The sequence below is a fragment of the Trachurus trachurus genome, assembly GCF_905171665.1.
Source record: "Trachurus trachurus genome assembly, chromosome: 7".
Taxonomy (NCBI): domain Eukaryota; kingdom Metazoa; phylum Chordata; class Actinopteri; order Carangiformes; family Carangidae; genus Trachurus; species Trachurus trachurus.
Window position 1 is genome coordinate 20,422,183 of NC_139901.1, and position 22,771 is coordinate 20,444,953.

The 22,771-nt window shown below is 40.7% G+C and overlaps 1 protein-coding gene across 1 annotated transcript in view; it reads right to left on the reverse strand.

Annotated features, from left to right (window-relative positions):
- Nucleotides 1–22,771, reverse strand: part of LOC310988096 (chemokine-like protein TAFA-2) — a gene marked incomplete at both ends in the record, with an annotated part of 121,416 nt that overhangs the window by 88,047 nt on the left and 10,598 nt on the right. The window contains one exon of the mRNA XM_083974611.1: nt 1,441–1,590. Within this exon, the coding sequence (XP_083830737.1) occupies nt 1,441–1,590 (150 nt within the window). The remainder of the gene's footprint in view (nt 1–1,440; nt 1,591–22,771) is intronic.

The window sequence follows — 22,771 nt, forward strand, 5'->3', positions numbered from 1 at the left end:
TCCAGTTAGAGTAGCTGCATTGTGCCTCTGCTGGAATATGCAGCAAGTCAGCTGGTCACCAAACAACTAAAGATTGAGCCAGTGATTAAAGCACAAATAAGGCAGTGGACACAATGGTTGTGTAGCTCTCCTCCTCGGGCAGTTTGACAAGTATCAGAGTACATAGTCCATGATCCAACAATAAATAAAAGACAATGCACATTACTGTGTGATTAAAGCCAATTTGAAGTTGTTTGATTCCGTTAATTGAAAATGATAGTTTCACTTTCTGATAATGAAAGTGTGACTAAAAATAAATCAATTGTTTACTCAAGTTTTGTATTTCAAATACGACTACTCTGAAAATGAGGACATCTCCACCACACCAACAGTGTGGTCCCATGGTCCCATCCCACAACAGCTCATCACAGCTGCGGTAACTAGGAGGAGTCGCCTGATGTCAGTAACTTTACTCAGAATACATAAACTAGTACTGACTGAGGAGTGCGGCTCCGTTATATTTCAACGCTGCTATATAACTGATTTCTGATGGTACTGTACTGCACATATTGAAGACAGCAATGTACATGTCAGGCAGCACTGTACACAGCAGTTTAGCATATCTGTCAGTGTGTGGATGTTGTGGACAGCTGGAAGCAGGCACCTGTATGACTGTGGAATAGAAGAAGCTGGATTTGCTTTTGATTGAAGGCGTTTCACATGTTCAAAGCTAAATCTCTGATTATTTTTTATGTTAAATGTAAAGCTTAATCTGGACACGCTGAGGAGTCACTACAGTGATAATGCTCTGAACTCATTAAGTCTATAATTTCTCAGTATGAAAACATTAAAGCAGAAGGAAGTGATATATTTGTGTTAATATAAGTCTTAAATAGTTATATCTTCTGACAGCAATCACTTACATAGAGTGTTTGGACCGAAACACGGGTCTGTCAGTCCCTCTGCTCTGCTCTGAGCCGAGGAGAAAACATTTATCGTATCCTACAGTTTTTATCCAATGAGGAGAGAGAACGGCATGCAGGGCTGTGTGTGCAGCCAAGGGACGCCGTGAATGTGGTGACGTAGGGACGAGGACTGTTATGGTGCGTTCAAGGAAACTCGTAACTCATGTTTTTCCGACCTGTGAAGTGGTACCAGTTCGATCTGGTACGAGTTCACGGGTCGGAAGTTACGAGTGGCCGTTATAGTGACTTTCACAGGTAAAACAGGTCGGAAAAACACGAGTGGGTTGCCTGGAACGCTACAAAGTCGTAAGTTGTGACTTGAAGCTGTAATTTACGGTTTCAAAAGCCTGCCTGGAACGCAGCATTAGCCAAAACGACCGGATCGCTTACTTCTGCTTTAAAAGCCATTAAAGCACTTACTGTAGAAAAACAACAAGGTGTGGTTCTGACAGTTTGAGTAGGTACTAACTGCATGCATACAGACAGTGGTGCATACCATCAACACAGGAGGGCATGGCCCGAGTGGTGCCAGCGACCTGTCCAGGGAAGCAGGAACATTTGACAGTCTGAGATCTCTCCTCAATCTTGTTCTTGTTGCAGCAGCGGTGGGCAGCGATCACCTCGCACGTCCCTGCCTTCACGTGCACTGTGAAAGAGAGAGAGAAACACAGTTGAATACAAAGAGGCACACCGGTAAAATTGTTGTCTGATAAGCTTTTGTCCTAGACCTCTGAGTCTTGCTCATCGAAAGCAGTTTACACAATGAAAAAAAAGAGAAAGAGAAACACTTTGATGGAACAGATGTAACAGAAAATCTGGTGCAAAATAACACCTCCTTCTCCACGCACAGAAAAGCAACATGAACATGATATCACGCTGTATAATGAAGCAACCTGAGGCTATTATCAGATACGCGTGAGCCATAAAAAGCAGCATCTTTGAATCAGAAATATCATAATATTAAGCATTTGATGTTTTACTTTCTGCTTAAAGTTGTGCTCTGATGTGCACAAACACAAATAAGACTATGTACTTATGAAAGAATACATATTTTGGTTTACAGACACACACATATTCGAGATATTTAGAAGAAATATTATTTTATTGCTGCCACTCAGAAGATACATGTTTCTTGTTGCCCTTCTGCAATGCACAAGGGGTAAAGTTGTGGCTTCGTAGTTAAAAGAGAGAAAAACAACCAATGTTTATATTAAAATATACTGATCTGTTTGTAGTGTATAGAACAAGTGATAATTAGCTGCAACACTGGTGAAAGATATATGTGGAAGCCTCTTTCACGCCTTCTATAGCTCCCACTGTGCATGCACTTATACACAGACTTCAATCAGACAGCCATGTGGTTAATTAACAACAAGTCCACCCCAAGTACAGAAATCCCTTGAGTCAGCTAAGAGCGAAGGAACAAAGAAATCACTCTACTTTTGAAGATTTGTGATGTCAACACATGGTCCTTTTCATACCAGCCTTTCTTCAAATATATGAAAATGTCAAGGACAAACAATGAGACTTGTCAGGAGCAGTGTGTAAGAATATAGTGTGTCTGTGTGTGTGACACTGTACATGTAAACAGTGTGTTTATACAGATATGCTTGACTTTGCATGTAGTGTATGTTCGTCCGTGTACATACTGCATTATGTTTAGTGTTATGTTTGTGAAAGTCAAAGTCTGATTTGTGTATTTTGGCTTTTCACACAGTTGTTGGAAGTTACTGCTATTTCCATTACAAAAGAGTCCGCCCACAATACAACAAAGGGTGCACACTGCATGGCAATGAAAACTAAAGCAGCAAACAATGACTCGGCTCTGTCTTAAGAGTATTTAAAAGTGAGGCAAGCCAAACTGAAAGACCCAGCATGAATATGTTAAACAGACTGACAGAGATTTGAAAAGTTCTTAAGTTGCTCCATTAATGAGAAAAAGACAAAGCAACAATACAGCAAAGCCCAGTCCAATTAATATCTCAGTGAAAAGCACATTGTAATATCTCGCCCACTGCGTGTCTTTTTCTAATCGTTCTTTGATGTCTTCTGATTTCCCTCTTGGCTGCGTCTGCATTGGGGCCAAATGACAGTGTTGTTGGCTGGCGGATCTTTCCTTATGCTTATCCATCAATCCAGAAAAAGAGATCTCAACAACTACTGGACAGACTGTTGTGAAATTTCTGTTTCTCTGGTGCAAGAAAAATCTACATGTGTTGGAGAACATTGTTGTTTAAATGTATTGCAACCAGAATCTAACTGCACAGTTTGGAAACTCGAGGAGCTTTCCTTTGGGACCAGCCTCAGGTCTAATAGTGAACCACTCATAGTTCTGTATTTACTGGCTGCAAAGCTGTGAAATTAGTTGTGGACATTAATAGTCTCTGGAGGACAAACCTTACTGACCACAGTGACCCCCCCAGTCTTTTCTCTATTGACACGTTCAGGACGCATTTATATGATCCCCAAAGGTGCTGTGTCCATGTTGATTGTTCCATGACCTTTACTCAAGCATCAAATTCAGGCCAAATGATCAAGTTTGTAGCAAAACAATTAAGGGTAAGTTAGCCGTGAAATTTTCTCTATTTTTTCATCAACCCTGGAGAATGATAGGACATTAATTTCTGCCAATGCTGTAGCCAAAGCTGGATTATCAACCAAGCAGAAGTAGCACCTGCTTGAGGGCCTAAAAAGCCCCCAGATTTACTCCATTTCATTTTGGACCACATCATGTTTTCGTTTAACTTTTAGTTCTCATTTGTAGATGTTTTTATTATATTGCTTTTAAAATGTTTTCTGTCTTTCAAGCAAAACTGGCAAAGGTAGAATTAATAATCCATCGCAGAAGTACTGTAATCAACAATTATTTTCATTGTCCAAACATCTATCATTTTCTGTGTCTTAAATGTCAGTAGTATTAGATTGACCATTATTCTGTCTGCAGGGTCATGAATATACTCGAATGCCTGACACCCCTCCATTTTGTCATCAGAAAAGTTGTAATCACCAGACAGTAATAGTTTCACATGCACACGAAAATGTCACTTATAAATACAAAATGTTGTGCAAACAGTGAAAATATATGAAGCTCATCAGCAAAACTCATTCAGAGGCTCAGAGTACAGGTTCTGGCCTAAAGCAGCTGCTAATGGCCTTAGAGCTTAACCTTTGTTTGATATTAATAAGCTACCTCTGGTTTAGCCTCTTGCCCTCTCTCTGTCTTTGCACCACCCTAATTGACTTGCTTTTCTCACATTGGCTTGACAACCCTGTTGGCAGATACACAGCTCAGGAAAATCAACAAACAGAGTAAACACCTTAAACCAAAACCCCCACTGACATTACAAACACCCCCTGGCCCGTTTTGAGGCTCAGCACCTGCAGCAGTAATTGACTCAGCATTAGTAACAGCAGCAGTCCACTGAGCTGAGCGTGAGCAGCGGGGTAATGAGGAGGTGGGGGTGAGAGCTTTACTGGAGGAACATAAAAGTTCATTAAAGCTTGATTACACATATTAATGTTAACAGGTGGCAGTAAATTTCTTCAGTATGGAGCACATGGTATAATGAATATGAGCTGGAGCCGTATGACAGCATGGTTGAGTGCTTCTTGGCACTGCTTGATATATGCTGGAGATATCTACAACAGACTGTCTTGCTTTATTTTGCCCCAACTCTAATTTGCAGCAGAATTGTTGCCGGTTTAACTGTTTCTCTAAAAAGTTCATTCGACAACTTTAAAACCATTTTTGCTGCCAGGCGGTAGTAATCACTGTCTATGTACTGTAGTTGCCCAGACAGCATAATGAAGACATGGGGAACTGAGCACTGGGGGCCCATTGACCAAAATTGTCTGATTATCATAATTGTTTTGATTGCTGCTATTCATGTATTTTTTTCCGCTAAACTCTGGCTGTGGTAGTCTTCCTGCCTGAGGTCTGTCTGTGGTTTTAATCCACCAAATGGACCTTTAAGTGTTAAACTAATCAAAATTGTTAAAACACATTCTGGGGGGGATTTCATTTATTGGACACTTTTTTAGAAGATGTTGTGCTCAAAATGTTCAAATGGCTTTGTTAACAGGACTCATTTCACATTTTGTATGATGGAAACTGGCGGTATTCACTTTCCTCGGGCTCATGCTGTGAAATCCTCTCATAGGTTGACTACTCCTCTCCAACAGCGTCAATATGTTGCACTTTTCAACACCCAAAACGATACTGTTTGGGGTGGATTTGTGTTGAATGTATTGAATATATATTTAAGAAAATACTTATACCTAAGAAGCATTCAAAGTATCTGTGGGAAATTTGTTGCAGGAAACCTCTCCAGTTGTCAATGACAAAATGGAAAGCCTTATGGAAGGCTCCTAGTGACAGAACACAATTTGAAACTGAAGTTTTCTTTCAGTGGTTTGACATGTTCCCACAAGAGGAACGTCAGATGATACTTCACATTTGGAGTGGTTTGGTATCAAATTAGTAAGTAAGCTGACAGAAAACATGGACCCAGATGTTTGCTTTTGGCTCAATCGCTCCCCCTCTCCATCGTTCTCACTTACAGAGGGAGTAGAAAAATAGGAAAGACTTGTTTTTCCATTGGCATCAGGCCTGATGTGATACTCTGTACGTCCTGCAGAGCACAGAGTTGCTGTTGATGTTGCCAATGTTGAAAACTGACCCAAAACACACACAGGGGACCACTAACTCAAAGCAAGATTAGTGTGTTATTCAGCTTCCAGCTTCCATCTTCCATCTTTTGGCTTAACTTGGGTTTTCTGCTAGCGTGAAACTGCTTCAAGCTTCAAGTTTTAGTTTTAAGCTTCAAGTTTTAGTTTTAAGTCTTGAGCAAGAACTACTGAAACTGGCTCACTGTTAACCCGAGCAGATCACTATGGTAACCAATGTAGATCTCCTGCTGTAGATGGTAACCTATGCTGCACAGCTAACCAGATTTCGAGCAGGTTGACTTCAGACATTGAGATCATATCCTGCCAATAGCTTTGATACTGATCAATCTGATCAGTGAAGAGAGTCATCATCAGGACTGTGGCAAACAAAATGTTTTACAATAAAGTGGTATTATAGAGAGCAGTGGATAATTTTATAGATTACTTGATTGATTCCACTCTGGTTTAAAAACAGAGCTTCTAACTGTTAAATGGAGAGTTTACCACTCTCAATAACCAGGCAAACTAAATGATTTCTGACGGTCTGATGCCTTCACATCCTTATTCTATTACTGCAGCTCAGAATAACATGAGGGTACTTTGTGATGATAACTGGAAATAAAATGTACACCCTCTGATGTCTTTTATTAGAAAAATAATCCTCACACTCTTAGATAATTCCCACAATTATAAATGCATCATTTCAGTCAGATAGATCTCATCAGATATTAAATACATTTCTCCTCATCGCTCCTCTTCTCGCCCTTCCTCTCTAGTTTGGCAGCAGAAACAATCTGAGGCTTGTTACTTTTGATTTGTTTTTATTTATGTGCATCACATACACATGATAGTTTGTTCATCATAAGACAGAAAGGCAAAAGAAGCCTTAGCCCAATTATGGCGTAGCTGCCCTGAAGGTTTGAGAATGTGCACTGTTATGCTGATGATACTCAGCTGTTATGTGCCTATAAAGGCTGAAGGCTCATCCCAAATTACAACATTAGAATCAGTTTGTCTCTCTGTCAACCAGCACATAAAGGAAAGACCGCTGCTTTTTTTTTTACCTTTATAACATAGCGAGGATTCTGTCTTTTCTGTCGATGTCGACCGATGCTGAAAATCTTAATTCATGCCTTTTTTTTTCAGACCTGACTGCTGCAAATAATGTGTTTTCTAAGCTGAAACATCTTCGCATTAAAAGTCTTCAAATGGTTTACAATGCTGCAGCTAGTATTTTAACTAAATCCAGAAAATGTGATCTCATTACGCCAATTTTAGCTTCCCCTCATTGGCTCCCTGTCCATGTCAGATCAGACTTCGCTTTTAATGACATAAATAGTTATAAATGGATCCGTCTTCATACCTGTCTGATCTGCTTAAACCTTATACTCCGTCTTGTGTTCTCTGTTCCCAGAATTTAGGGCTCTCGTCTGTCCCCAGAGTTAAAAAGACATCTGCTGCTGGCTGCAGAGCCTTTTCCTATTTCCTTTTGCTGGAACAACCTCCCTGCTGACATCAGTCTGTCTAACTTCAAACTTAAAATTCATCTTTACACCTTACCTCTCAGCTAGCTTCTTATTCTTTTACAATGTCCGGCCTTGTACCTTATATCATCCTAACACCAGTGGGTTGGCCTCGCTCTCAATAACTCAGTTAAACCCAATATGTATTTTACAGTATCATCCACTTTGTCCTGCCAACGAGATGCTGTAAACTTTCTGAAAACCACTGAATCATTCTGTTTATTCCCTCAAGCACATGAGCACCAAGGCTGTGGGCCTCTCTCTCTGCTTCTCCTCCTTTTCTTTTCTCTTTCTTTGTCCTTCCTGCCTCTCCCCTCTCCCCCCTCTCTCTCTTTCACATTTTTGTGCTTTATCCCCTCCATCCTCCTGTTGCTCTTGAAGGTCCTCCTGTCTTCAAAGCTGTAGTGTCTGGATCTGCAACTGTAACCAACCTACCAACCTCATGATCCAGTTTAACACTTAACTGCTACTATTATCAGTAGTAGTGGTACAGTTTAGACTTGTTCATTGAGATCCATTTCAGCTTGTTGTTTTTTCTGTCAGTAAATGAAATTGACTTGCATATATCACCCTTTTTTCTCATAATATCATGTGACTTGTAATTGACGAGTTTATATTAACTGGACAAATAAACCAGAGGTAACTAAGTCCGTTGAGAACCAGCAGAATGAGCAAAAACAAATGGTCACTTTTTTACTAAGTCTGTAATACAGCTGTAGAGGTAATTCATATTGTATTATAATCTAATATACAGGTGACAACAGATTGAGGCCGTGTTGCTGCTGTGATGTAAATAATTATCTGCCAAATAATGAGTCAGACAGGGCCCTACAGACTCCATTAAACTGTGATAAATACCTAGTAATACGATGCAAAATTGAGCATTACTCACACAGAGGGACGCACACAAACATAAACATACACTTCTTTTATCTCTGTGTGCATTTGTATATATAGAACCTCACAATGGACCGCCTCACTGTGTGTGTTTGAGTGTGTGTGAAGACTAAAAATGCTAAGCTTCACTTAAGAAAGGGCGTCGTGTTCGGTTTAACCTGGTGAGACTCCAGCCCCTCTCCGTTTCATCACTGGCGCCTGCATTCCTTGTGATCTCTTTTTCGCACTTCATCCCCTCATTTTTGCTCTCCTCCCTTCTCCTCTTTCTCCTCCTCCTCATCTTCTTCATCTATCTCACCTCGTCTTACCTCTGTTTCAGAAATGACCCCTCCTTTTCTCAATCTCTCTTAGCCACTCTAGCACATCATTTTTCCTCTGCTCTCTCTTGCTCTTGGCTCTGCACAGCAAACTCAGCGGGGTAGCAGACCATTATCCTCCATCACAGGTCCTAAATCAGAGAATTTTTACACTCTCTATAATGTGTTTCTCCCTCTCTCTCACCCTGTCTCTCCCTGCCAAATGTGTCTCTCCCTCTCAAAGACCGATCCCATGTCTCTTCATGGCATGAGGACTTGTTACCCCTGCCTCTCTTAACACAGCAGTGGCTGTTAACCCCATTTACTAAGGATGACGTGCCACTAACAGACTAACAGATGGACAGATTGCCCTGACACTGAACAACCAGGGGCTGTGTGTGTTTGTGTGTGTGTGTTGTGTTGTGTGTGTGTTGTGTGGTCTCGCTGATGCACAGGAAACACAGGGATGGCTCTCTACATCTCAGCGGGGTACTTCTTTCAAATGTCATTCGTACCACTGGGGCCCTCCCCCTATCTCTCCCGCCCTACCCCTCTCCCACTCTCTGTCTCTTTCTTTCTCACTCATAAATATACAGTATACAATAAAACTAGACCAAATTCACTTTAGAGTCATCATGCATTACTGTACAGTAAATATGCTAACGGTTTAGTCCATGTTGTTTCATCAGATGTTAGCTTCATATAAAACTGTAGCAAGAAAAAGCTGGTCCCCTGTTATATGCAGTTGTATCAACATTTATAAAGATAAAATGTCAACTCAAAATCTTTTAATTCAATGAAAGCTCCACAAACATATCACAGTAATGTGCTTAAGCACAACAAGTCCATTTGGTGCTTTTACACCGAAATACTTTGACTGTCGACCACCTGCAAACCAGCTTTGCTTAGCTGACCTTTGAGGAAGTGGAGAGAACTGGAGAATACAAAGTAGAGCAAGCATATAGTTATGTTGCACCATCCACTTCTGCAATATATTACAGTTCTCTGCTCAATGGGAAGCTTCACCGGTCAAGCTTTATTCTTCATATCCATTTTGCCGCAAACCAAAGTAGCAGCTGGACGACCTGCAAATAGCATCTGTACAGAGACGTTCTAACTGTATCACCAAGATTCATGCCTGTCACTCACCAGCGTATTTATATGTCAAGAAAACCAGAGACATCGCTACAGTATGTGATGTGTTCATGGTCAAAATTTCAGCTTGTGTAACTTATGTACCCAGAAAGTGTTTCTGCCAACCACATCCATTACATAGGAAACAGTTGTAAAACTAAGAGTTTACACACTAAGTTCACATTTGAGTGATCTCAGTTTGTAGATCTACTACATTCAGTATATGTTACAGTAACAGCAAAGAGTCATGCTGACATATTGCTTCTGTGTGATTCATGTCACTGGGCGGCAGTAAGCCAAGTGGAGCCATTGCCAACTGGTGCTGTGAACGTGTGTTGGCACACATTCACATAGGAGGGTGGGATAATCGTTTTCGTCATATATGTTCTGAGAGCCTCCTTCACTCAGATAAATTAACCATCATGTTTGAATTTCTCATCATTTGACACATCCCTGAGTTATGCTGAGCCAATAAAGCTGCCAGAATATACGTAGATAAAATAAATATACTGCTATGGAAGCAAAAGCAGCCATTGTGGCAGTGACAGTGTCATAGATTGTCGACAATGAAAGAATTCTGTACTCTTTGTGCAGAAATACTCAATGCCCTGACAGTTTCCAGGTAGTGCAGCTGAAGTTGGCTTTCATATAAAAACACAATCACTATAGAGGCAGAGTCAATGCCAGCATATGTTGGCAAAGCAGCTACAGGAGCCGACAATCCCTCGTCAGGTCTGATTAATGTACTGCCATGATGTATGAACTGAGAGATGTGGCAGTGAGATAAACACACTGGTTATTGTTTATTTCTGCGGGTGCTGGTTACACACAATGTTGTGATTGCAAGAAAAGCACTATTCATACTTTTAAAATTGAGAAACACTGGTTTTCCCTGCATTTTAAATGACCGTAGTAAATCAATGATTTAAGATATTGTTTGCTTTTAAGGCATTTTAACGTATTTAAAAAAAAATGTACATAATAAAGTGTTTTGACAAATTAAGGTTCAGTTTACTGAGTGTATCCACGGCGCATATAGATGCACTATATAAATCACATATTTAGTCTGTATAAATATTTAAGTATTTTCCCAAGGCCTTAAGGCCTTCAGGAAAATGAGTCCAGAATGCTTGCCAAGTTAATTAGATTACAATGTATATTTCTCAGTGCGTATGTGTGCCCATCAGTGCATGTACGTCCATGCATTTGTGTTAATAATTAGATTACATTGGCCTCTGAGATGGCACTGTTCGTTATGAATCGTAAACACAGAGCAAATTAAAATTCTGTTTAAGTGGCTGCCAAGAAAATTAGCATGGAGAGAAAGGGAGGCACACACACTCGACCACTTCTGTCTTCTCTTTCCTCAGCCCTGTTTTCTATTCCCTGCCATGTCTGAATGCTTTCTGTATATCCACAACTCCTTCCCATTTCCTCTCTCATCCACTGTCATGCACTGTCTTTTTGTAATGGTTATTACTAGAAGGTTAACAGGGTTTATCATGGATCCAAATGAGGTGGACACAGTACCATCTTAATCATGTGCACATTACGTGTATATGCATACCATCCCTCAAACCGGCTCTAACATGTTTTCAAGCAACACTGTCAAAGCTCTGAGAAATGAAATTAAAATATGAATAAAAGATGTAACAATTTAGGAGACGACGACAACAGGTACAACAACGAAGAGATCAATCACATCTGAAAATTGTCGGTTCTGACATAATTTCATCATATCTTGCTGTAACATGAAGTATGACTTTTAACTTTCTGTAATAATCGTGATTACTGCATTGTTTCACCTGACCTTGTAAACTCGGTTTGAAACACAAGACCATTTTAAAAACTACACATGTTTGGTTGCAGAAAAGACACAAGTCACAGCCACAAAATATTGGGCCACTGCCTGACACAGCTGTGCTATAGGGAATAAGAAAAATCCCCTAGAGGTAAAATCCCCTGCAGGTAAATTGCATCTGTTTTCTTCTTCACCAGTTTTGCCCGTGCATTTTCCACTGAACTCTGATTATGACAGAGTGCCACCTAATCAGAACAACTGCAATTAAAACAAATTGGCAGAACCCATCAGAGTTTGCTCAGAACTGGAGGTACTGTAGTACAAAGTTTGACCCCGTAGAGTCAGTTAAAAGGGGCACACCACAACAACAGGAGGCAAACGTAGTAGTTTTAGTACCTGGAGAAATAAGCATGTGCTGTGTCTCTGTTTGTGTTGATGAACCCAGTGAGGAGCCTCACTCCTGTCACACACTAATGTCCCTCTCTGTTTTTATAACCCTTGAGATTAAAAGATGAAAAACATGAGAGGAAGAAAGACAAGCATGACATTCACCCAGCTTGTGTGCAGTAGAGCTGAGCAGTATGCCTCAGAAATATAATACCTTCTTAAGCTTTTGGACGATACACATACACCATTATTTTTGCCTTTTCTCTGAAACTGTAAAAAAGCATCTTCTAATTTTCCACTTACTGGCTTTATAGAATTTTTTTAAAACTGTCTTTCTTCTTAGGAGCGTGGCCTTGACTTTAAGTAAAAAAAAAAAAAAAAGAGTTGAAATAATAGCTTCATTGACCAAATTGAATATTTTTGTATCTGCAACGAAATAGTCACAGATAAAGTGGTGCTGCCTTTAGACAGAGATCTGAATACTGTGATATTCAATGAAAACATCTGCCCACAAAATGTGCCACTTCTTACAAAACAGCAGGTTAAGTGCACACTGCAGCATCAGCCCTCTCCTCACACCATTCATGCACACTCGGTCCTATCACAGTAGTCTCTCAGCGCAGTGTCCCTGAGTGACTGAATGAGTGAGTGACCACAATTGGAAAGTGTTTTCTCACAGTGGCAGTTCCTGTTCACGATGTGACAAGAATAAAGTGAGTGAAAGAGAGGAGAAGAAACGCTGGGAACTGGCTCATGAGAATTTAGATTTTGAAAGGGAAAAACAAAATACCGTGGGCGTGCACACAGGGGGGATCATCCCTGTCAGAAAATATGCCTTGCCAAAAATCACCCAAACCATTTAGCTACACTTTAGTCAGCCTGCGCCAAAAAACAAAAACAGCCTCAACCTCATTAAATACTCATAACCACTTTCTGATTGGGTTCACTTTCTCCGCTCGGCTCGGTCATGCAACCGGCTTCTTTTCACCAGAATAAAGTGACAATTGCGTTTGGTGAGGATGTGACGAATCGCCCGCTGAACCGCTCCATCTGTACCACCCTCTCTCCACCACCACCTCACCACCCATCCACCCAACCCTGTACTAATCCTCCTCAAAGTTAGGGGACCAGCTTGTGCCAGATTGTCTCCCAGTCCCCCAAACCATGCCTCTGGTTTTCCATCACTGCTCTCCATGCAGTTGTAATGCAGCACAGACAAGGGAATTATCTCCCCACACCACCACCACCACTAACCCCTCTTGCTACATCATACAAGATATTAGCTCATGCGACAGGCGGGCCTGGTGACACATGGTGTGTCCTGACATATTAGTAACCCCGCCGCAACCATCGCTTCCACCACACAGCAGACAATTTGTACTAATTTGTGCTGCAGGCGTGATATTAGGGCGGTGAATTGGGTATAAATTGTTAATATGCTCAGATGTATTAACACAGCATTACCACTCAACCATTAACCCATGGCAGTGTGTGTGTGTCTGTGTGTGTGTGCATGAGGCCCTGTTGTTTTAAACCTGTGTTAACTGCTGACTGGAGGTGACTTTTCGCCAGCCCTCGGGGAACATCCACGTCTCCTTTCTCATCTGTGTTTCTGCCCCCCTCTTCCCCTCCCTCCCTCCCTCCCCTCCCCTCCCACTCTCTCTTTCTGAAGTTATAAACCTGCCCAGTGCGCAGAAGCATTTGCATCTTCTCCCTCCTCCTACAGCGGTTTCTAATGTGCATTGTTGTTGGGGGAGCTCAGAGCCATGCAAGCTTCTTTTCATTTCTGGTGTCTGTCTCTCTTTCTTTCTTTCTTTTTTCTTTCTTTCTCTCTCTCTCTGCCTCGCTTCGTCTCTCTTTCTCCTTCTCTGTCATTCTGGCAAACCGGTATAGAGACAGAAACACAATGATTGTGCTCAGTCCAAACACCCCCACCCGGAGTCTTCGCTTTGTCAGTCAGTGAAGTGAAAGGAGAGATCTATGGTGCAGCAGCCACGTTGATGAGGATTTCATTCTGTCTGAATTCTCTCGCTGTCAAAGGAATAAGGACAGACACTCGTAAACGTCAGGCTCTGCGTATTTCACTTTAACAGGTTTTGGCGTGTCTGTGTGCGCACATGCGTGAGGGCACGTCTGTGCGCGCGCGTGAGTTATGGCTGTTGTTTATGTCACAGTGTTGTAGAGGTGTCGTTTCGCAGATTTAGATAAATGGCCTGCTATCACCCTGTTTACTCTCTGTGAAAGACTGGACAGTCCCATATGTTACACCGTAGACTAGCAGTCAACTCACAGCTGCTGTCATCTGCAAAGCTTGTGAGTCTCCAGTCGGCGACGCTCAAAGGTTTTTCCGAGCTCGTTTACTGAGAGATGGCTGAAACATTTAGGTACAACATTTTCATTTCAAAGAGATTTTCTGATCATTTTCAAGCAGGTTGTTTTAAACTGTGATATAATTAGTGTAACAATGCATAACGCTTGGCACTGAAACAATAGATTTCATTTCTTTTTTATAAGCTTATGCACAAAGGATTACGATACACTGGTGCGTGTTTTAAACAGCTAAAGTCTGAAGTAAAAAGACACATTGTATTGTTGGGATAATTCACCAACATGCAGCCACATTTCTCTGGACTCCCAGCTGGCGGCCTACAGGTGAGCCAAGATAAATGTGGCTGCCTCAGTCTCCTGATGACAGATTAGTTCTCACTGATCATGACTCAGTCATACACAATATGTCTGACCACTGAAAGGGCTTCATCTTATAACTGTGATATTTCAGAGCAGAATAAGCTGTGATCAGTGGGTTGACTAGCTCAGCTACATTTGTATTGAACTATATTGAACTTTGACTTGTAAACTGGTACCATTCACTAACTGTAAACCTTCCTCATACAGTAGGCCTAAGCAAAACAAATGGGAAAATCCAGTGCAGTGAAGCTCTAATGTTGGCTAACAATTTTATTTCACCCTGCTCTGACAATTGACATCAATGTAACCTCATCTTTGTTTTCATTTTACCATCAACAAAACTGGTCAAATCCACGAGGAACCTCTGTGCACTCACAAGTATTCACTGTCACCAAGCCTCCTCCTTGCGTATACGCCAGCGCATTTCCCCAAGATGCATGGATGATTTTTACAGTGCCACTCCCTGGTGTGATTGGACCCTTTATCTTTAAAGATAAAAATCTGGCAGATCAGTTTTGCTGTTGGATGATATTGAAAAATGGGAATACGAAAGGAAATCAGGAGCTTCAATAAAGACGTTAGATGACGATCTACAAAATCCTGAGGAGCTGCGTTTGAGGACAGATGGAGATTTTGTGAAATACAGATGTGATTGTGAAAAAGGCTTAGCAGCGTCTGCGCTGCCTACATAAACCACGGATGAGAGAATATCGACAGTGTTTTATTACTTGTACTGAAAGACTTCCAGTTATTTGCTGGGTGATGAAATCCTCAAAAAGACCCATAAGATTATCGACTCCATATATCCGCCACATATATCACATCCTCTTTGAAAATTATAATCTAATGCCATCAGGACCCTGTAGATCGCCTTTAACAAATAACCTGAATTTTGGTTGTATTCCAGAAACTATTAAACTCAATTCACCTCATGTTTACACTCGCCGCTTGTATAAATCCTTATTTTTCCACTCTCCCTGATATTTATGTTTCTAGATGGTTTTCATAAATGTGTAAATGAATTGTCACTGTCAAGGCTACTTATTGTTTTGCAAACTCACTTTCCTCAAACTGCCCCTTGAGGGATGAATAAAGTCTTTTGAATTGAACTGAAGTGAAGAGCTGCAGGCATTACCAGGCAGGCACGCTGCTGAAAACACTCACAACGCCCAACACAGAACTATTGCACCAACTTTGCCTGAGGTCAAGTACTATACTTTAGTTTGATTTCATGCTTAATGGTTAAGATGTCATCATCGATTACTTGTGAACAACTACCCGTGTCCTTTAATGTGACCTGTTCTGGTCTTTCACACGTTGTACTTTCGTCCTTATGTAGGAATACACAGCATGTTCCTCAATGGTAAAAACGGCACACTTTAAATATTTGCAGTTAAGCATTAAACAGCAGTGCTGTGTTAAGTTCCCTGCCAGTTTTTGCTCTCAATGTTTACACGGTCTCATACAGATTGAGCGTATTCAATGACACTGGCATTACTTAAACAGATTTTTAAAAATGCACAGGCATGAAAGCTGTATCTTTTATCTGAGTCTTTTTTTAATCTTTACCTTTCTGTAGCAACAGAGGAAAAAACTGCAAACAAAGACCTGCTGATCTCAAACGATGTTGGAACACGATTACTGAGTGTATTTCTTTGATAAAGTTGCTTAATTCATATTTCAAACGCCTTCATTGGTCATTGAACATTGACAGGCAATCTGATGAGCTCTGTGATTGGTGCATTAAGCTCATCTCTTCTTTAAGCCTCTCTTCCATTGTGTCAGCACTTTCCCTCTAACTGCATTCATCAGGACAGATCATTACATCCCTCCACTCCTCTCCTCTCTTGCCTTCCTCTGTTTCTCATCCCATTCCTCACTACCAAATGAAAGGGAAACCCTGGTGTGTCTGAGGCTGGCTGGCAGCAGAGCCAGAGGTGAAAAGATGAGAAGAGAGAGGGCGGAGAGATGAAGGCAAAGAGAAGGAAAGAGAAAAAAGAGGGAGGGGAGAAAAGGCGCAGCCTGTTCTGACTGTAAATGGTGTGAGAGGAGAGGAGAGTTTGTGCTGGAGGGATGATTAGTCTCTGTTAGGACTCTGTGGGATGGAAAATGAAGAACCACTATCGTTGGGCTATTACGACACAGCAGGATAAAACTTAAGCTCCAAGTCTGTCTACTGCAACTTTTTAAATTCACACTAAAAACAATAAGTCTAAAGAACCACCTGCTGTTTGCTGTGTGCCATTGCTCTCGCCAATTCATCTGGGCATTTGTCCTCTATTATGTAGTATGCAGTATAAAAAAAAAATTGTTTTACCTTCACTGAAATTCATTTTCGACAATTTTCACAATATATTTTCAATCACTGAGCCTGGCTAGTGTTTTTGTTTTGTTTTAGTTTTTGTACTAAGGTTTAATTATCACCTCTTGAAGTAAAAACACTTGACCCTAATTATTAGATTAGTAATGTTTTACAACCACCGTCTAGAAACCTGTAACCCCTGAATTATACTTACACTTAGACCTTAGATCTCAACTTCTGCTCTCAGCAGATTTCTCCATTCATCTCTAAGAAAAACAGGACAACATGAATTTGCTGCAAGTCAACCCCTGACATCCACTCACATTCACTTCTATTCAATCTGATTTAACTTTGTGTGTAACATGAGGAAATTAGCCAATTTGAAAGAGGCATTTTTAAAAATGTGATGCAGCTGCACATGATATAACTGGAAAGCAAAATAATACAGGCAACAGAGTGAGGGGGATGCTGACTTTGAGTGCAATGACAAATTCAGAGGTTAATGGCAGTCAAATAATTGAAAGGATGCTGCTGTTACTACATAACCTGCTGTTACTAACCTGCTAGTCATGCTAGCTCGTGTTATTTCCTAAGAGACTTGTTTTCTTTGTCCATTACAGAGCACATCTTCCTTAAAGCCTCTACAGTCAAGACATACACAGATGATCTCACTTTATCACACCTCTTCTTAGTTATTTCACGTTAAAACAGCTCTGCCTGGCATCTCCTTCACTCTCCACTTTGTTACACCCATTGGTGCAAATTACACCTTTATGATTCTTTTTAGTACATAGAGTGTGAATGGAGGGCTAATTAGAGCGAGGCCACACTTCTTACCTCATCTGTGTGCGACAGCGGTAGCTCACATTTTAACAGGTACTGTAAGAGCAGCTCACATGAGATGTGTGTCTGAGGCACAGCTTGAGCCTCGCTGCCACAGCATGTCATCGGCAGTTTCAGCATGGAGTCGCATCTCAGCAAAAATCCTCAGAGTAAAGATCTGTTCATAATCAAATTGACAACGTACCAGCAACTCGGTGTACAAAGACAGAGCTGTACTGGCAGCAGCATCGCAGAAGCAGTAGCAACGCTGGCGGTGATGGCACACACTGTAGCCTATCAGTGAGGTAAACAGTGGAACCTGGGCCCTAACCTGCACATTTAAACACCATTGTGAGTCTGCAGGGCCTCGAAAGGCCACTGTGCACTGTGGGACGACATTGTTACTCCAACACAAGGCTGCTCAGCATCAATTTTAACACAAGTCATATTAGCAGAAAACATATATAAGAACACCTTTTTGCATCCAACAACTTTCCTTTCCTTTCCCTTTGGCTCTCACAGCCCCACATTTGGGAAACATTTCGCTTTGTTTTTGGAAATCACAACAAATTTGTAGCCGTAAAGCTTTATTTGCCTCAAGCAGCCTTGTATAATTCACTTCAGATCCAGCACAGGAGATATTAAAGGACACAGTGGTACTCTGATTTTGAGAGAAAAAAAGAGGAAATTTTATTTATGTGATGAACATTTCACAGTTTGTTTCAGTTTTAGTAACGGTAGAAAGTGTATTATTCCTCAGTTAGGTTTAGGAACACCAGGGAAAGCTGCTGGCTACATTACATTAGGTTAATATTTATCTGCCTGTACGCAAGCAGCTGTATGTTCCTACTCGCTCCTGTTCCCATGGTCACATTGTATTCACACACATACAAAGGTCAGTGTTGTGAAATTTCTTATTTGTGAGCAGCACTTAAAAGCAACACCACCTAATTCTAGCAGTTTTACTTTTTAATCATTTTGAAGTGGTATCTGTAATTTAAATTCCACAGAAGCAATTAGTTGATTAAAATATAGAAGAGGCAACTTTTTTTCTTAATTATAAAGCAGGTCCAACCAGATGAATCAGGTCACCTTGTTACTTAACATGTCCTTGTAATGACGTTATTGTACTTGGCGCTCAACATGAACCCTAAACGCAGCTGAGTGAAGGAGAGATTCACCCCGCCTTGATACACTGAGTAGGGTACAGTAATTGTGGGTAATTGTGAGGATATGGAGAGCAGATGGAGACCAAATGCCATGCTCAGTCTGGTAGAAATCCAAACATGAATCATGATAATCTTCAGGGATGATTCATTGTATGTACAAGTGTGCAAGCAGCCAACGTAATCTTAAAATAAGTGACATCTACAGTATCATGACCACTGTGCAAAGAGGTAGTCTCAGATCCACCTCTATGACTGTTTGTCTGTCTCCAGCAAGCACGTCCTGTATTGATTCTCACACTGAGTACTGTAGCCTATGTGTTGGCTAAAGTGCACTTCAGTACAAAGACACTTTAAAAATATACACACACACACACACACAAACAAATGCCTCACAGAAAAAAATCAAAAATCCAAACGCAGGCCCAGTTATTTTCAGGCCATCTCTCTTGTAGATGAAAAATAGAAGAATTTCTATTAATCTGACCCAAAATAAGCATAAAACACTCAGTGAGGGATTGAGTGATTTGTGCTTTAATGCAGCCCACAGAGTATTTACAGTGGTGTTCTGCTAGGATTAGTTGTGTGAGAGGATTAGTGAAGCTGCATTACTGCTGTTTTATTTAACTCACAACAGTAAAAGACTAAAAATAAAAGCCTCTTAACCACATTTAGGCAACATGAGAGGCCAGGCTGGACAGTTACACAAACATGGTGTTTGTGTACTCTTCAAAGACCTTTGCCAGAGAGGGATACTGTACAGTATGTATAAACAAACACACACAGACACTTACTTTCTCACACACATGAGTTTCTGTACTTAATCTATAATCTAGTAATCTGGTGAAAGTTGCCCTGTGCAGCATATGCTCCTCGTGGAAACACTGTGTCATATTAGTTAAGGCGATGATGCTGGTGAGAGTGCAGCATATGCAGATACTGGCAGGATCAACAGAGTGGGAAACTCACCGTGAGAGGAGAGGATTAATGCAAAAAGACTGGGAGAGAGAGGCAGACGATGAGAGAGAGAGATTTGCAGAGGTAGCACATTACCTCTCTCTCTCTCTCTCTCTCTCTCTCTCTCTCTCTCTCTCTCTCTCTCTCTCTCTCGCGCTCTCTCTCTCTCTCTCTCTCTCTCTTTCACTCTCACCCGCTTTCTCCCGTACTCTCTTTCCTTGCATCAGCATTGATCACAGTACATCAGTAAAGTAAAGAGCACCTCATCCATCAGTGCATGTCTCTGGAGCTGCTGTTACGAATACTAAAGCTGCTCTCTCTCAGGTGCGCGCACACATGCACACAAGAGCACAATCATATTCATGCTGTTTACTGTATCAATGTTTGTATTAAACCAAAATAGAGGCACAATAGATTCCACTACATTGCAGACTCCACATTGATTGTTCAAAATGCTGCACCAGGGCTTCACAGATCTATCGTATAGCCAACACGGCTATGGGCGATTTTACGCTGAGTTCTGTATTCAGACCTCTTTTAGTCCAAATTTTGGTTCTGCTGTTTCTTTCATTTTATCATTTATCATTTATCCCTTACTTATATTTTCAGCAAACACTGTAACAGTGTGGACTGCTTTGGCCAGGATTAACCTTTTCTCTAGTATAAATTTCTTCTGCATCAGTGGTTATTTTCTAGCAGTGTTGTTCCATTATCTCTGCATGGACCTAATGGAAGTTGTAGTGAAGGAGTGCTTCTAATGGATTATTTTGGGAAATGACAGTTTGAGTTTGTATGGCTACCCTTTTGTTTTTTTGTTGCTGTAGCTTTGTACCCACACATGATGGTAACAACATATATGAAGCTCCTATGTATGATAAATATGTTGCATTTATTATTCACATTGCTTCAAGCGTACCAGCTCTACTGGGAAAAACACTGGAAAGAGGCTAATCTACTTTAGATCCAGCTAAGAGAAGACAGGCAACACTTGGGAACCATAGACATTTAACTAAAGAAGCTTTAGGTAACAAAGATTTTTTTTTTTTGCACAATATCAAAGCATGAATCTGTTGAAATCATTTACATTGTGTACATGGGAGAGAAAACAAACTTCCGATGGATCCCTGCTGCTTCTGAAATCCTAAATGGTTTATAAAAATAAAAAAAAGTAAGATCTAGCCATTTGTTTCATTTCCAAACATCTGGTCATTTGCAGAATCTCCTGAGAATGTAAATCAGAAACTGTGTATGTGGAGAATGAAAGAGGAGGGGAAACGGGGGCAAATGGACCCCAAGGAGGCAGAGCGAAGCGCTTTGATGTGCTTTGAGCTTGACTGTTTGCAAATTATACAATAACATTCAGGGAGTCATGTTTGTCAGTGTTAATGCTTAACTGTACAAATACGAATATAGCTCTGCTCACACTCTGTGTAAAGTGCTCTTTGGTGCTATGGTTTCTTTTCACAGTCCAAAGACACGAGAATTTGTGAATTTTAAAATAAAAATCATGTGTGACTTTGAATGTGAGCAAATAGTGTCAGGGCTACCCTGTCTCTGCACTGTAGGCATAAAGGGACAGGCTCCAGGTCCCCACAGCCCTGGACACTGTAAACAGGTTATACACTGAATCAGTTTGAGATAAGAAAGCTTGATGGCAACGGCAAGAAAGATCAGATAATGTGTCTGTTTCTGACAATTTCAAACCTAGTTTTCTTTTTCTCCCTCTTTTTCATTTGTACTAAAACTGTCTTTATTGCTAATAATGTCTGCACAGCTCAGGTATTTGAAACAATATTGTTTCATCAAAAGATCTTATTTGTTTTATTTTTTTAAAGTTGGGATATTAGAAATAAACTGATAACTTGTCTGATTCTGTTTGTCGGCTGATATGATCTTATTGCACGCCTTCTATATTGGGTGTGGTTTATGTGTCGGTTGATAAGTAACAAGAATTTACCAGTACAGTTTATTTGTTTATGTACCATTAGCCTATCACATTCTTTACATTTCTAGATGTTCACCTCACAACCTAATTTTAGACAGGCTACACAGTATACAATAAGAAAGCAGGCTGGACATCAAGCATATGAGACAGAAGACCTTCCACTTTTCTTATTATAGCACCTTTGGCAACAAAAATCCTACATGCAGAGTGAAAATAACAGCAAACACAGTGAGTGAGCAGACATACTGCTGAGAACTATGACACAGTAAATTTACACCCAAGCACTGTGTGCCCATTTCACATAACTGCAAAAAGTCAGAGAGCCCCCCTAAATAGAAGTAATACATCATTTATAATAGTTAGGTGATGACAGTTGGAATACAAGGCGAAATTCACTTTATATTGATCATATTTATTTATTATATTTATAATTGTATCATGTTTATTTGAACAATTCGAATAACCTTTTTTGGGGGGGTTTGCATATCCCTCTAAGTGACTTAAAACTGCTTGTGATTTCCTGCATCAAGGCATGAACTTCTTGGTAGAATTCACACTGTGTAGTTTCCTATCTGAGATTTTGAGATGAACCAACAACCTTCAAGTCGCAAAGTAAGCTCCTCTGGTCATCCTTGACTCTAATAAAAGGAAATGGTATGTATTGGTTATACATATTTCAGCACGTCTCTCCTCGCTCGCCGAGAGCTTACTTGAAAGGGCGATTCCCATCTCAGTGTGACTTTCATGTAAAATAGAGCCGAAAGAATTGCAGACACAGAATTGGAAATTCAAATGCATGTATCCGTAAGACTGTGTTCCTATGAATACCAAAGGCGAGTATTGTACAAACACATAAGAACAAAACCGCTGCGCCACCCACCAGGCAAATACCTCTGGAGGACAAATTGGAAATTGAATCATAAACTATAAAGAGCCAAGGTTGAGTTCAGCTGCGGAAGAAAAGAGAGACGAGATGGAGGTGGAGTGGAGAAAAGAAAGAACGGCTGCATTAAATAAAAGTTCACTCTTTCTCTCCTGCCCCTGCAGAAATTCACGCTGTGCTACCTGATTGAAATTTCCTGGTTTAATAGCTGTGAAATAAAGTAAAAGTTGGGACGAGGAGGAAAGGGAGAATATGAAACAGAGGGCAAAAGAGGAATAGAGTGGTAGTGGAACGACGATAGAGCGAGAGAGAGAGACTTAGAAACCCTAAGACCAACTGATAGATGGATTTAAAGGAA